Below are 17,080 nucleotides of genomic sequence, written 5' to 3'. Positions count from 1 at the left end.
AAAGGGGTGGCTCCCCCGTGGGAAGAAGGGAAAATTCCTTGGATGTGTCATGCCATGTTATATTAACTGTGTTTGACAATGTGTATGTAGGTGCATTAGTAAACCTCTAGTTAGCATTTAAAGCATTGTTCATAATTTGTTTCTCATGTGGAAGTTAGATTTCTATGTATTAGCTCCTCGTTCTTCAGAGGCTGGCTGTATGTTGTGCTGTACTCTGGAACTGATTTTAGGTCTTTGTCATCAAATCTTTATTTCGATCACTGGCTATGTATGAGTTGTCTTTACTTTCATGCTAGATATTTTGTGCTGTGTTTCTTGAGGTATGCTAGCTGTTTATTTTCTGTTACAGCTCATTGTACAGCACTTTGAGTCCCATTTCTAGATGGGTCCCACGATGTATACAATTAAAGAAGAACCTTGAATCTTAATGCCCAGCTTCTCCGTTCCTTGTAAATGCAATGTTCCACCATCAGATGGCTTGGTAGACACGTTTCTTCATTTTATTCCAGTTGCTCACATCGTAGCCAGTAAGATAGCTCAACAAGTGAATAGCTTGCTCCATATGATTAGTTTTACTCTCAAAGCCTAAGCGTGCACACATTTTGACAAGTTTGTACCACTTTTTTACATACCCAAATGATGTCCATGCCACACTCTTAACCACTCAGGTTTTGCCATCAAAGGCTTAGGCTACTCATTTACCATTGATTGTCCTCTTATTTCTAGCAGGCAGCCCCAGAAGCCAGACCCCTGCAGTGGGCTCTGCATTGGGCTTCATGGGAGAGGGTTTATAGCTGCTTTGCTCCTCTTCACTTCAAAGCTGCCGTGCACAGGAGACTGTTGCAAAATTGCTGCACACCCAAACTCCCCTCCACCTCCCCCACCCTGTCCCCTCTACCTTTGTGAAGAGGATGCCGAGTGGCAGGAGTTGAACAAAAATGCCACTCAGCTCCCTTTTGCTCAGTGGGGAGGCTGGCATTGCAGAGATGTCTCATCTCTCCTTCCTGCCTGTACTGTGAGAAGAATACATTGTCCCTTCTTTACACATCTTGGCTCTCATAGAATGACAGAACCATTACTGTGATGGCTTTCACAGGGGACTATGCATCAATTATCTAGGCAAACCTATCAAGGTGTGAAGCCTCAACGCTAAGTCCTTGTCTGCATCTCCTCAAAGCAATGAGGAGACAACATTCATCAATATTATGGTGTTCATGTAGCATAAGCTGCCCTCTCCGAGCCAAAAAACGTGTCTTTGAAGATCTCAATTTCTTATCCTATGTCATTTGGAGATAGTCTTTTATTATAACATAGTTCGTGGATTGCACCTGTGCCCCCTTAAGACCTTTGAAAGGGTGGGGGCACTCTGTGACCTAGGGATATTACCCAGGTGAAATGTGTTCTAAATATTGAAATGATGTGACCCAATATATTAGTTACTAGGAAAACTCTTGGCATTGCAGCCTGCATCTCTTGCTGGATAGGAAATGTGACCCTCATGGTTTCAAGTGCCTAGATACCTCTGGGTTTTGCACGCTATATAAATGTTAAAACAAAGTGAATACCTAAAATAGCAGATTTATCATATTAGTAGGGGTAACCTCCTTTGCTGCTTCAGGACAGGGGTGCATATGGGATTGGGGAGGGAGGAGAGTGAAGAGGCCTGCCGGCCAGATTGTGCATAGAAGCCTGGGAAGACATGTTTTATTATGGTTTGCAGTACTCTTGAAATTATCACACTTCCTGTATGAAAATATATTTATTTGCTCAGTCTGTTTGACTTTTTTCTGGGCAACTCTATCATACCAGAGTACATTGTTTTGCTTACTTGTAGTACAGTGTGATCTGGTTTTCCTGTTGATTGTGGAGATCACATATACCTAAGTATAATCTACTACCATAGCATTTTTCATGTTAATGACTCACCAATGTCTCTAATATGTTGCTTATGCCTTTTTTTGTTTTTTTTTTCTTTTCAGGATAATTAAGACTGTTCAGGCCTGCCAGGAGGCACGCAGTTCTGGAAAGCGACCTATGACAATTTTTAAATGTGCATGTGTTTTGCAGCATGGCTCAGACATCCAGTAGCAATGGAGTTAAACCGTGTGTGTCTCCCTCTTTGGGTGCCGCCAGGCCAAAAGATGTTGGCAAGGAGGAGGCCTTGCAGATGGAAGCGGAAGCTCTAGCCAAACTGCAAAAGGAGAGGCCAGTGAGTTGTCAAGACAGCCTTCGTATTTTAAGCACCACTAGGTATACAATTCCAGATTTTATGAAACAGGACCATGATCTTATGGTATTTCCAGAATCGGATGCTAATAAAAGAGCAGAAGATGAATTGCGTGCCATTGATATTGACAAACTGACGCACGCTGAGCTGGAGAAGTTACTATTGGATGACAGTTTTGAATCTATCAAATCACTCAAGCCACTACCTGTAGTTCCTGTTTTGAACCCCTCACTCTCTTCGCAGTATTGTACCCAGCCTCCCTTTCAGAGGGGTCAGTGGGTGCCAGCATTTCGTGGTCCAGTGTCTTGCACTTTACCTCCTGTTTATGCTTCTCCTTTTCCGAAGCAAGTCGATCCTTTCCAGAATGGCTTTCCTCCAAGTATATCAACCTATCGTTCAAGACAACCCGTTTATTTAAGTCTTCCAGGACGGTCACACTACATGCCATATTCACTGGCAGCTAGCACGCCTTTTCATATAAGGGGGAGCTTACCAACGTATTCTCCAGCAGTCACACCAAGCATGGCTGAATTATTTGACAAAATAGCAGTCACGTCCGAATTCCTAAAAAATGGCAAACCGCCAACTGACGCACCATTGAGCATTGCCAAGACCACATTTCCTACACCTCAGGCCACCAAATCATCCATTGATATGAGTAAATTTGACTGGTTGGATCTTGATCCTTTGAGTAAGCCAAAGGTTGACATTTCTGAAATTCCACATCTTGCAGTGGATAATGATGGAAATCGTGCTTGTGGTTCTGTTGCGGAGGACCCCTGGGACGCTGTTTTATTAGAAGAGAGGCCAGTGGAAACTAGTCCTCTTGACAGAAAGTGCAATGGTAAATCACCGCCTGGGGCATCGGTTACAAGAAGTCACTCTTTAAATATCCGGCTAACTCCATCTCAGTTGACAAAGCTACAAAGTCAAACTTCACTGGTAGGTGCACTTATGTTTTTATTGTTTAGTTACTGAAGCACCTGTCAAGTCATAAGTAATGATTCCTATAAATGTCACATTTCTTTTAATGCCAAATCCTTGCAGCTTCATTAAGTGCATTTGTACAAGGAGCTTAACATTGGGTTTATAATCTTGTTGAAGAGTCTCCTGTTGCCAGTCTAATTGGACATCCTGGTTGCCAGGAAGCAGAGAATATATATATATTTTTTAAACAAACAAATAAGTGCATCCCAGGTTCACAGGACCATCAGGAGGCTCTGCCTCTCTGAAGTGGGCACATACTGTCTTCTCCTCCAGTCTTTCATTTTCTTCAGTTGCTTGTGGGTTCTCTATTAATTTCATGATTTTGGCCTCTTGTCCTTCCCCTTCACTCCCCACTGGACCACCACCCCTTGTCCTTCTTACTAACACATGCTATTGCATCAATAGCTAGTTTAATGAGGTGTGGTTCCTACCACTTGTCCTTTTCCAAAGCAAACAGCATATGCCCTGCCTTTTATTACTGGAGTCCAAACACTGTTGGCCACACTGCACTTTTAGCGATTGACTTTCACTTAGGGGTGATGACAACTAGCTTATGCTGTGGCGAAATTGAGATTGAATGAGCAGGAGCCAAAAGCAGCTCCTGTGTATGCAGCATTAACCAGTGACCGGGAGCTACCACTGGGTAATAAGGAGCTAGTTCATAGTGTTCTGCAAATCGAACTTCCACATGAGATGCACACACATCATTCTGCCCATTATTAATGATCCCTTAAGCTTTAAATATTGCATAAATATGTCCTAATGCTTATGTACAGGTTCTCCAAAATGCATAGAGTTAAATACCACATGAGTTTGTTTGTTCGAAATCAGCTGGTCTGGGTACCCAAAAGTAGCTCCTGGTAGCTATTAGTTTAAAGCTAACCAGGCTCTTCTAGGCTTCAAGCAGGCGCTAAACGGCTCCCAGCTCCCTTGAATTTCGAACTGTGTTGTGGCCCGCCATATCTGGTTTTGCTACTCCAAATAGAAGGCCTCAGTGAAACTGCAGGTAAAATATCCCCTTGTTTTTGCTGGTCCACTGATTTAGAAGAGCTGTTTTAAAAAAAGATACCTACAAACAATGGAGGAAAGATTCTCTGATCAAATGTGTTTCTACCAGATCTGTCTTGCCGCCCACAATGCTCAACAGCAGGAAGCCTTATATAGCCCCAAAAGGGTCTAAAATGCCTAGGCCTCAGTCCAGCTTGCGGCAAAGGATTTGAGCCCCTGTCTGAACATCCTGGCACCACTAAATATGCATGTGTCTCATATGGAGCACAGAACATGTCTGTTTTGGGTCTGCATTCTGAGGGTTCTTACATGGGGTAACACTTGGCTATATACTGAGGATTTGACTTAAGGTGGTCGCTCTAGGTCTGGCTCAGAGCAGGACTCTACTTTTTTGCAAGTAGGCATACCACTGCCAATGGCACTAATGTGAGCCTTTAAACATCAGTAAGTTGTCTTGGGAGGATAGCTCAGGGGCAACGCGCTTGCCTTGGAAGCAAGACGACGTGGAGCAACACAGGTTCGATCACCTGGTCCGAGCTTCGAAACCTCTGGTTATTAAGCGTGATATAAATAGCCAATTATAATTATAAAACACAGGAATTCATGCCCTCACATCTGCTTCATATATCACCAGTGTCTATCTGCCTCCCACAAATCAGGCCAGACCTAAAGTCTGTTCTCTTTGGGTGAGAGGTGTAATGTTGTGAAAGATGGCTTTGTGAGAGAAGCAGAAGAACACAATGAGTTCTTTGATTCGGTTTCCCCCCTGTTTCTCATCATTCTGCTCCACAGGTTTTGGTACCTGCTTTTTTACATAATTGATAACCTATCCAATGATAACTCTATTCCACCATTGTAAAGCAGGTACAGTCTTGGAGAAGCCATGGGTGTTTGTCCTGCTAGCAGACAGAATAGCAGTGGATCGCTCCTCCCCAGATTCGTTCCCCTTTTTGGGGGGGACTGCAGGGATCAGTTTAGTGCCCCTTTCTACGATCATGTGTTCTCACACTCCATTGCACATGCTTGGACATGCTACCAATTTGGAGCACTGTGTACCAATCTGGTAGGCCCCATTACATCTAATCAGCCCTCTATTCACCCCAAACCTACTGCCCCTTGTCGACTGATGGAGACATTTCCTTATATTGCGAGATTCCGGCCTAGTCGTCGGCTAGCTCTGTTCTCCGAGGCCCAGCTAAAGGGCTCAATTTGCAGAGTTAATGTTGTTAAGTATAATCGTGAGCGGGAAAGTTCTCTAGAAACGCCCACCACTCCTACTTTAGTGGATCATGGCCCAGCAAGATCTTTTGTTTCAAGTTCTCTATATTGGGCGTTCAGATGGTATACATTTTATATAGCAGATAAATGAATAGTAAATCATATCATCCTTCATTTTTTTCTTGCTAAGAAACCATAACTGAAGAGACAGCAAAACCATTAAGGATGTCACTCTCCCACGACCATCTCCTGGCCTTTTAGGCCGGCTCAAAGAGGAACAAAGTGTTCCTTTTTCTTTGACGCCATTGAAAACACATAAGTTTGATCCACTTCCAGAGCCAGGGAGAGTTTGACAGTAGTATGCATCTCATGGGAAAGTTCATGATTAAAATCTGAAAAAGATCTTGAATTCTATATGGCCAGGTAAGTGTTTTGGAGAGAAAGTCAACAGTTGTATTTTAGTGTTGAAGAAAAGGAAGATGTGAGGCTGACAAGAAGCCAATCTTCGGTGGCTACGAGGTCTTGCAGTTTTTGTATACATGTCATGGGGAGTCACCACTTTCATCAATGGGTAGTAGTCCACACTAAACGGAGTTCCCACCGCACCTCCCTGTTGGGTTGGACCGAGACAAAGGGATGCTACCCTGTGGTAATTGCTGTGGTAATTTCTGGTTTCTTTGAGCCCGTCCATTTAAGTAAGTGGCCACCTACCTAAGACGTCTTTTTGCCTGGAGTCCAGGTAAGAGGAGGAGCCTCTGCCACTTTTGAACATTGTAGAATTTTGGTGAAAATGGTTGGTCGAGCAACCCCTACTGCGACTGGTCCATCCATAATCCCACCAGGAAAAGACTCTGCGGCTGGATGATTAGTCCTTATCCATGGCCGTGTATATGTTGACAAATCTGCTAAATTCCTTTAGCAAAGGTGATGCTCCTCCGCTAAGAGTGCTGCTTCATTAATACGCCTCAGAAACATATAGCTGAGCTGGCACTATTGGTGTTGCCAAGAAAACAGACCGCTCTATGTGCCGCCTGGCAAGTATGATCATATATTGGAACTTGTGCCAGGGCTCTCTTGGAGAAGTCCATGATCTTGGCAAGCTAAGAAAACTCAAGACCGCTTGGTATCCGCTCTTCCTCCTGCGAAAATACCAAGCCCTGCCTCCCTCCAGACAGCTTTAGTTCCACCGTTCAATCCTATTCCACCTGGATTGGGCATTACTCTCCTCGAAGGCCTCCCCGTCCTGCCTTGTGCCCCTGAGAAGTGTTCTACATGCGGCTGCACGCCTCATCCACGGTCTATGCAGATATGACCACATCAACCCGGCACGCATCGACCTTCACTGGCTCCCACTGCATGCAAGAATCACCTTCAAGTCTTGCTTCATCTTCTATAACGCAGTTGTAGAGGAGCAAGTCGACGCATTCTCCCTTGTTAACGCCCCCTCAACCCCACCCTATTGGAATGAGACGAGGAGCCATAAATGGGTATCCATGCACAAGTTTTTGCGACATGTCAGTACCATGTCGAATATCTGAAAAATGATATGCACTCAAGCAGCCATTCAGAAGATACCCTCACTTTAAAACCATGGAGGAAACTGATCAAAAAGGATGTCCCTTGCTGAGTTGTTTGAAAGCAGCCATGAATAAAATGGTGCGACATGGATGTATGTTAAACAAAGTCTAATAACAAAAGAATGTCTGAAAGAAGATATATGAACCTATATTTGAACAATATAAAAATACTTAAGAATGATGATGTAATTGGAATACTACGAGTGTAACATGTACTCCATGATGCAGTATTTACGAGTACAAATAAGAAATAAATGTTCACTGGTCTATAACTGTAAATACGCTGATACGCAAGGTAGAAAGAATACATAGATGTTTGCTCATGAGAGGTATATATTCAATGTTTAGGACTACCATCAGAACAAGATGGACGACGGTTCATGTCAATCAACCCAACTACCTCAAAATATGAGCCCAGAGTTTTAATACGGAAAGAACGATAAAGAAGCTGTTTTCCTTGCAAAATAGGGGAGTGCATTGGCTTAAAACCAAGGATGCTATTTCGAGAGATGAAGGAAAAGCATGAGGGGAGTCGACGAGCAGACCATGCGTAGGGACATATTTCTCAAAGATTAGGAGGAACAAGAACATTTACTGATGCCAAATATTGGCAGTCAATTTGGGATAGGCTGAGCAAGTTTCTAAAGGCCGAGAGGAGAACTGCATCCAGCGAAAATGTATTCAAATAATGTTAAAAACACCTTTGATATGGACAATATCATGGTCTCGCAACACTTGACTAAGAACTCTCAATCAAGGGCTGTTCATTAGGCCTAGAGCTAAGACAGCAGTGAGACAGTGCAGACTGGCAAGGTCAGTCTTCAAACAGAGACCGTCATGGGGCCCACCGATGAGCGAGGGTGGCCTAATTGGGAAAGCTGATGTATCTCCAACCACCTGGGTTTCGTTTCTATAAACGTGCTGCTAACAAGCCGAATGTCCAAGGTTGTATTTGGGTTTCCAACCAAACCGAAATCTAAGATGGGAGCAAGCGTCGACCATCAAATGAAAAATTCTTTGTGGCGTCTGGTCAAAGTAAAAGGGCTTATACTAAATAAGTCTGCATCCGGAAGTGATTCGAAAGTGTTATCACTGTTGACCTGCATTCTCGGCTCTGTGGATTTCTAGTGGTGCAGTGACTGAACCTTCTGAATTTGTCTGGCTTTGCTTCGTGTTGGAGTTAGCAGCCGGCAAGAGGAAGCCTTACTGCCACGGAAACACCCCAAGCGGCCCTATGTCATCAACCAAGTAATTTTGTGACTGTTTGCTTTAAGTATTATTTTGGGACTTGTGCTGCCTGACTGCGTGTTGTGCGGCCGAGCCATTCCTTGGCGCTGTTTTTCTTCTTTTTTTCTTTTGTTTTGAAACACAAAGTCCACCGATATCCCCCTCCACCAGCATCCCCCCCCTTTCCCCAGCCCGCCAACCTTCTGGCAGCCGATTTACAAAACACCTGGTGCACATGCATCTCACGCGCGCATCCGGAAGTGTTTCGAAAGTGTTCTTACTGTTGGGCTGTTAGGCTGGGGGCAGGCATAAGTACATGTTTATTCTTATATTGAAGAACTGGGTTGGATCTTTACTATGTGGACGCTGAGTTCTGAATTTCTAAAGCCAGGTGTGCAACACAGCGTGCAAAAGGTAATGGTGAGAATGGCATCGCGCAGACAGTAATTGTTTATTTTTCGCCACTGGTCTGTTTCTGCATGCAATAAATGGGGGTTGTGCCGAAACCTCATCTTAATTGAGTGCGTTCACACTGTCCACTTTTCCTGGGGTAACTGCCTGTTTAAGAATTACCGCTTTAGGCAAGTAAACACTTCAGCAGAGTTTGAAGGTGTCCTGACTTATTTTGTGGTTTGGGTAGTAAATGTTGCTGACAGTGTTATGAAGAACAACAAACGCATAAGCTATAACAATGCTAGGACTGGCCCAGTAACCAGACAGGAATCGATGGCAGGGGAATGTGCTTAAGATAATGTTTTGTCTGCCCCACTTGTATTTACCTCGGTGCGTGGAACCTTGAAAATGGCCCTCGCTTTACCTCTTCCCCCTCGCTTTACCTCTTCCCCCATCTCCACCATCCACTATGGATATTGCAATGATGAATATGAATGAGGGAGAGGGTGTGGGAGAAGAATCTATATTGCTGATTGAATCTGGGGACAGCAATAATTCCAAGTGTGCGGAGTCTCCCACACAGGTTAATGAGAATTCTTTAGAGATGGGGGCTCCCTCATTAGAAATGGACAATTCTTTACTTGCTCTGTCACAATATCCTGCAGGTAAAGAGGCTGAGTGGGAAATTTCCTCGGCTCAGGACCCGACACGCAGTGACAACTGGGATGAGGGGCCTGCCGAAACTCTAAATAGCCAAATGTTAGCTGAATTGCGTACATGCACAACATTGCTTAAGAATATAATTACAGCTGTCAAATTGCAAAAATGTACTCGTGGAAATATTGGGAAAGTACTATGCATCTCCATTCGAACAAACACGGAACAAATGTTTAATTCGAGGGAGGGGGTTTCTGTTGACATCTACGCACTACGGCCAGTAATTCCTACACAAGTGCCAGTGGAACCGCCCCAAACCAGAGATGCTCCAAAGGTAAAGGATCCAGGGAATGGGAGCAATGAAGGGCATGATGGTCGTCCCGCCATAAAAACAAATGAGATGCAAAAAAATAATTTTAAAAGAATTAAAAAGAAATAACTATAAAATGAAGCAAGGCAAAGGTGTAAATAAGAATGCCAAGAACAACTGGCGAAATTTGATTAAATAAGATATCATGACCTTGCATTCGGTGACAAATCTGTATGTTGATGGGGAAGATGTGGCTATGTTTTGGTGGACTGGGGCACCCTAGCCACTGATACCATCAAAGACAATTTGTCTGGGAAAGAGGGGGGGTGTGTTGGAGGGACCGAGTGAACAGTATACATGCTGTGAAGATAAACATGAGCTGGAGTTTAAGTGGGGTGGGGAGATGGTGGTGGAACGGATTATAAGGAAGGTCATGAGAATAATGTTGGATGAACACCCCGAGGTACCCAATGAACAGCTGCTCATTGTGAACTCTCCAACCCATAACATCAGAGGGATTACAATACTAATGGATGAACCTCGAGAGGTTCTCGCCATGAAGGCCAGAAATGACAAATCCAAAACATTGGGCCTGGCAACCCTTAACTGGACCATCACTCCCCAGTACGATGATTGAAAGTGTGAGGAATTCTACAATTATTACTTCGGGGGAGGAATTACATCTGAGACCCCCTCGATATCCAGACAATCCAAGTATTATATTGCACAATTTGTTTTCCTATGGTGGTCCGCAATTGTTAAATCATGGTAGAATTCTGGCACTATTTAACAAAATTCCTAGTCTTTCATTAATCCCCTCAGGCGACATAAAGCTTGTAGACTATGTTAACCCAAATAGATATGACTTTGTACGGGTAGTTTTTTACTTGCGTACTATCTATGAGGCCGTTCTTAAAGAGGCAGAGTCATTTCATAGATTTGGCTATGACCTTCAAAATATAGGAAGTGGTGCATCTGATATGGGGACCCAAATGAAAGACTTTAGGGATAGAAACGTGAAAGAAACAAAGGGCGCTGATGGTAGGTCGACTGATAGGGTCGGTTTGAATTAACCTGGTCTTAGGTGGTTGGCATTGACACTCCGTGATTCCATCTTCAAACTGCAGGGAATAAAGCCAAACAGTTAACAAGTTTGGCAAACTGTCCCTGGTGTGTTGGGAACACCAGAGGCCATTGGTTCCTCAAAAACTCACCTGAAATGTGGTCAGTGTTAATGAGGTGCTCTATTATTTGTCTACAGGAGACATGGTTAACTCTGCCATATGTCTTGGATGGCTACATAGTCCATTCTATTCTGCAATGAAGGGACCGCGAGGTAGACCGTCGGGGGAGGGGGGGAGGGATTGGGGGGTGTCTCCTAACTGCGTTTCAAGTGGACTTGGGCCCTAAGTGGTGCTTGGCAATACTGATACAGCTTAAAAGTAACAACCTTTTGGGTTCTTGTAAATCTTGATAGTAAATATATATTGTAATCTAAAGGGGATTGGGGATTAGAAAAACATTAACTATGCCCGAGTGCACTCGGGGTCAACTCAGCCAAAACTAGAATTGTCTGGCATGGGGATAATGTGTGTAAGACGAACACAAGTCTTCCTTTCGGATTCAATGCCTCTAATATTGGCAAGAAGTTAACTCTCTATACTACTGACGTTTTCTGCCATTATGTACAGAATATAATTAAGAATACTGCGACACCTTTAGGAGCTAGCAGCTGCAGTACTAATCACGTACACATGTATGACTCCACAGTGAGACGATTTAAGAACTGTAGATCAAGGGAGCTTAGACACCTGTGTAAAAAGGATCTCGATCTCGGGGGGGAAAAAGAGTTGTTAAAAAAAAAAAAGATAATAAGTGGAAGAATAAGATAAAGGGGCGTCGTGCAACACTTTATCAACTGGACGGTCAAAACATGATTTTTGCTCTAAGGGATAACACCTCCAGATCATTCTGGTCCTTGATAAATCATATAATATCTCCAGATCCTACTGGGCAGACTACTGCCATGTCGGAGAACCAATGGGAAGGACATTTTGTCACATTATATACCCGGTAAAGTGTCAGCCCCCCGTGCATATTGTTGACACAGCATGGCATTTTGCTATCACCCAGGAGAATATTAAAACCTTGATACAGAAGGCATCGCCATCTAGGGCCGCGGGGCCAAATGGGCTGACTAACGTTATCTTTAAAGGAAACAGTGAATTGTGGTAAAAAAATAAATCTATATATACTATTTAAAGATATAGTAAGGACACGGAATATCCCAGCATCCTGGCACATCTCTTATATAGTACCAATATATAAGAAAGGTGATCGGTCACACCCAAGAAATTACAAACCGATCGCCTTATTGGATGCTGACTCTAAGATATTTTCTGGTATTGTTCTGAACCACATGCTCTCCTGAACATCCGTGAAGATCTGCTCTCCAACCTTGACTCTAACATTCTCTCTGTCCTCGTCCTCCTCAATCTCTCTTCTGCCTTCGACACGGTCAACCATACCATCCTGCTCAACCGTCTCTGTGAAAAACTGGGTATCACTGATCAGGCTCTGGCCTGGCTGATATCTTTCCTCTCAGATCGACCCTCCCAGGTCCAACTTGGGTCCTTCCTTTCATCGATCTTCCTCTCTACCTGTGGTGTTCTCCAGGGGTCTAACCTCTCGCCCTGGCTTTTTAACCAATACCTGGCAACTCTCGCCCACTGCATTGCCATTTTCTGCTAAAATTTCCAGTGCTACGCTGACGACACTCCACTCATTTTCAGGCTGCCCTCTGCCGCCGCCTCTCCCCCTCTCATCTCTGATTGCCTAACTGCCATTCAAGATTGGTGTGCCGCCAATGATCTTTGTCTGAATGCCAGCAAGACGGAGATCCTCCTCATCGGCACACCTTCACCATCCTTTCCCCTCAATCTCTGGCCGGCCTCCCTTGGCCCTCCTCCTACCCCCACCTGCGAGGCTAAGAACCTCAGGGTCATCTTTGACTCCACCCTTTCCTTCTCCGCCCACATCTCTGAGGTCTCTAAAAAGTCAAATTTCCGACTGCACCTCCTCAGAGGTACTCTGCCTTTCTTCTCCTTCCCCCAGAAGCTCATGGTATCCCAAGCTCTGGTTCTCTCTAGCTTGGACTATTGTAACAGCCTCCTTCTAAATCTACCTGCCTCTACTCTCCGCCCTCTGCAACTAATCCAGAACAGGACTGCGAGACTTGTCCTTGGTCTCAAGCCCTGGGATCGTATCTCTCCAGCTCTGAAATCTCTCCACTGGCTCCCAGTGGATGCAAGGATTAAATTCAAAACCCTCTGCATTGTCCACAAGACTTTCTGGGGCCTGGGTCTGAAATACCTTCAGCTATCCCTCCGCAAATACCTCCCCTCTCGAGCTCTTCGCTCCTCTACCTCCAACTCCCTCAGGGTCAGTCGTTTTTCTAAGAAACGAGCTGGGAGTAGATCTGTCTTCGACTGGGGCCTCTGTATGGAACAGCCTCCCTGCCACTCTAAAACCTGAGGAGAACCATCTCCGGTTCCGGAAGCACCTCAAGACCTTCCTCTTTTCCTCTGTCTTCGCTCCCCCTCTCCCCTGCTGATCTGTTCTCTCTTGCCACCGTGCACCTGGCCACCCTCTGTCCTTCGGCCCAGGTACCTGCTCATCCTGCCACCCTCCCGCACTGCCTCCGGGCCACCCATGCACTGGGGTCTGTATCTGTACCCATACAGCCCCCCCTTTTTCTTCCTGCACTTATCAGACCTACCCTGTCTGCTGACTTAAACCAAGCACTTGCAAATTGCTGGCTGCATTACCACTGTTTGTTGCCTTTATGTATTTATTCTTATTTATGTGTTTCTCCTCTGCTTCGCACTTTCCACTTCTCCCCGCCCCCCTTCCATGCACTTCCCCCCCCATGCACTTGCACGTTCTCAATGTCACTGGGCCTTGTAAGATTGCTGTTTTGTTCTCCCCTGTTCCCCTCCCCTCCCTTGTCGCGCTCTGAAACACTTGTGTACGAGCGTGATAGAAATACAATATCAATCAATCATCCAGGAATGGGCGAATGCAAATAATATACTTTCACACCAGGAATGGTGTGCTGCCAATGACCTCTGCATTAATGCCAGTAAGACTGAGATTCTACTCATCGGCACACCCACTCCCTCCTTCCCTGCAGCTCTCTGGCCGGCCTCTCTTGGCCCTCTTCCTGCTCCTACCTGCACGGCAAAAAACCTCGGGGTTATCTTCGACTCCACTCTCTCCTCATATATCTGACGTCTCTAAGAAGTCACACTACCAGCTGCACCTCCTCGGGGGTATTCTTCCCTTCCTCTCCTTCCCCCAGAAGCTCACTGTCTCACGAGCCCTGGTTCTCTCAAAGCTGGACTACTGTAACAGCCTCTATCTTAATCTGCCTGCCTCCACTCTCCGCCCTCTGCAACTCATCCAGAACAGAACTGTGAGACTTGTCCTTGGCCTCAAGCCCAGGGACCGTATCTCTCCAGGACTGAAGTCTCTACACTGGCTCCCAGTGGCTGCGAGGATAAAGTTCAAAACCCTCTGCATTGTCCACAAAGCCTTCTGGGGCCTGGGGCCTAAATACCTTCAACTCTCTCTTCCTAAATATCTTCCTTCCCGGGCCCTTCGCTCATCCGTCTCCAACTCCCTCAGGGTCAGCCGCTTCTCGAAGCAACAAGCTGGGGGGTAGATCTCTCCGCGGCAGGGGTCTCCCTCTGGAACAGCCTTCCTGCCTCCCTGAAACTTGGAGAACCATCTATGGTTCCGGAAGCACCTCAAAACCTTCCTCTTTGCTTCTGCTTTCTCTCTCCCTCTCCCCTGCTAATTCTTCACTGAATCTGCACCGAATCTGCAACTGGGCCACTCTCGCCGACCTCGGTCCTGGGCCCAGCCACTCTCCACTTGCACTGCCTCCCTGGCAACCCCTGCGCTGCGGGACTGTCTCTGTATCCCTACAGCCCGCGTTCCCAGCACTTGTCTGCACTTACCTTGCACTTGCCATCAGCTGGCCCTATTTATTTTATTCTACTTAACTTGTACTGCACTTCCCCCCCTCCCCTCCCCTTGCACTTTCTCCCTTCCTCCTACCCCTGCATTTACGCGATCTGAATGACACCTGACCTAGTAGGATCGTTGTCTGTCTTCCCCTGTTCCCCCCTCCCTGCCTCGTCGCACCTTGAAACACTTGAAACCCTTGTGTATAGACGCGTTACAAATGCCATATAATATCATATCATATATCTCGGTTCCAATTTGGATTTCGAAAGAGCGTGGGAACTGATGTGTCGGGCCTTTTGATAAATGTCATGCAAGAAAAAGCCTGTAAGGCTAATAGTGTACCCATTTACATCGCTTCGATTGACCTTACAATGGCTTTTGACATGGTGGACAGAAGTCTGCTTTGGGCGAAATTAAACAAAATTGGTATGCCATCTGCTTTACTCTCAATACTGTTTCACCTGCATGAGGGGTCTGAGTTGCAGGTGCGACTTCATAACTGTGGGACTCCATCTACGCTCATAAATGCCACAAATGGACTTCGACAAGGCTGCTTGTTTGCGCTTACGATTTTCATTTGTATGTTTCTGATGCTATTTAAGTATTGGAAAGCACTACTTTCGCCTGCCCAGTGGTGGAGGGAGTAATAATTAGCTGGACTGCATATGCCGTTGACTGTTATTCGATCAGACCCCACGAGGATTGCAACATTTGAGTAAATTTAGAGACTATACACTTCAGAACTGTCTTATGATCAATACAAAAAAAACTTTCATTCTTCGTTTACATCCCACCCCCTATATAAAGAAGTATATGTGGTATCGGAACCATGAAAAATTGGTGGTGAGAACACATTTGCGATACCTAGGGTACCCCATATATGGGGACAAAAAGAAAGCATATTACAGGCAATATTTAGAGGGAAAGGTTAGTGCCCTACTGGTGGAGTTAAAAAAGGTGGATTTAAAATATGGAAAATGTTCTTTCTTGTCAACCCTGCACTATTATAAGCACAAGACAATGCCACAGCTTTGCTATGGTCTGGAGCTATTTCCCCTCTGGGCCATAGAAGAACTACCAAAGTATGAAGCCTGCCTGTTGAAGGCAGTATTCAAATACCTACTGGAGTATGTTTTGTTGGCCGCAATACGATATGGACTAGGACTCGCATCACATGGTCATGTGGCGAAAGGTCTCACTTTTTCGGAAGTTACTTACTACACACAAGGGCACTTTGTATGATCAACTGGGAGGGGTTATCGTAGTGATACCACTATCTTGGAATACTTATTAAATCAAGTTGAATGCCTTGAATATTTAAATAAATTAGGAGTTGCACCGGACCTCCTTATCTTTAATCCTGTTACGGTGAAAAACGTTCTGAATGGATGGATTGGAGTGTTACCACAGGGGAAAGTACTAGAAACCCATCTATATAAACAACTGGTTTCTCACAACAAGCAAGGGGGGACCCTGGAGCCGTACCTGACCCTGTTTCCTGACAAAAGTCTGCGACAAAAGTTCATGCGTTTTAGGAATGTGTGGCCAAACCATGAGGTTACTGACATACGGGAAAGAAGGACGGAGCCTCGAACATTGTGTAGGTTCTGCGGCACTGTAGGAGTAATTGAAATATTGGAGCATTTATTAATTGATTGTAAGACCTTGAGAAATGAACTGATAGAGTGCTTCAAAAAATATGTACCGAATATGTAAATCTGGATATGCCATGGTGGCAAATGTTACATGGAAAGCAGACTTCCTTGCAGATGGCCGTAGTTGGGTTCCTGATCAACACCTGTAAATTAACATCTAGTGATAATGAAGTATTAGCGGATGAATGGAAATGCAGCTAGATTGCAGTATTCTAATCACGTCTGAGTGGGAACTAAGGCAACCATACGTGACGGTCTGAATACTTTATGAAAATGTAATAGTGTGCCGTAATCAGTGTTATGCTTGAGCTAAAACATGGCGCTGATGTGCAGTTCATTCTGGGAGCGCTCAGAGCCATGATGGATATTTACTTCATGCCGCAGTGAAAAGCTGCACTCATTTTGCTAACAGCTTGATTCACGATGCTGAAGAAAACATACATGCTTTCCAAACCTGGTATGCAGTCAAGGACATTTCTGCTGGGAAAGCTAACTTTGTTTAGTCTTGTTATGAGCTATGGGACTGTTTTCCGTGGTGCTTGTTTTTAGAGGCAGGAGGCACTTTGCTCCTTGAGGTTACTGTCGGTAGACCCAGCTGGCAACGAAATGCGGCTCATCAATGTGCAAGTGCGTTGCCAGAAGGTTCAAGAAATCGCCACCCCTTTTGAAGGGTTCATATATGCGGATCCCCTGAGCGGTCGGGTGAGATTTCAGCCGGAGGGGGGACGCTTCCGTCCGGCCTACTTGTGAGCTGTTGTGCTCTCGGCCTGGCTGTTATCGGGATCTTCCA

The 17,080-nt window shown here is 45.2% G+C and overlaps 1 protein-coding gene across 1 annotated transcript in view; it reads left to right on the top strand.

Annotated features, from left to right (window-relative positions):
- The window catches only part of PIK3C2A (phosphatidylinositol-4-phosphate 3-kinase catalytic subunit type 2 alpha), a 2,027,647-nt gene that overhangs the window by 102,123 nt on the left and 1,908,444 nt on the right, over positions 1–17,080 (top strand). Inside the window, exon 2 of the mRNA XM_069623772.1 lies at positions 1,980–3,169. Within this exon, the coding sequence (XP_069479873.1) occupies positions 2,069–3,169 (1,101 nt within the window). The 5' untranslated portion in view covers positions 1,980–2,068. The remainder of the gene's footprint in view (positions 1–1,979; positions 3,170–17,080) is intronic.

The sequence above is a fragment of the Ambystoma mexicanum genome, chromosome 11 (assembly GCF_040938575.1).
Source record: "Ambystoma mexicanum isolate Mex_15411 chromosome 11, UKY_AmexF1_1, whole genome shotgun sequence".
Classification (NCBI taxonomy): domain Eukaryota; kingdom Metazoa; phylum Chordata; class Amphibia; order Caudata; family Ambystomatidae; genus Ambystoma; species Ambystoma mexicanum.
Note: the sequence above shows the minus strand (reverse complement) of the source record. Positions and strands in the feature narration are given on the sequence as shown.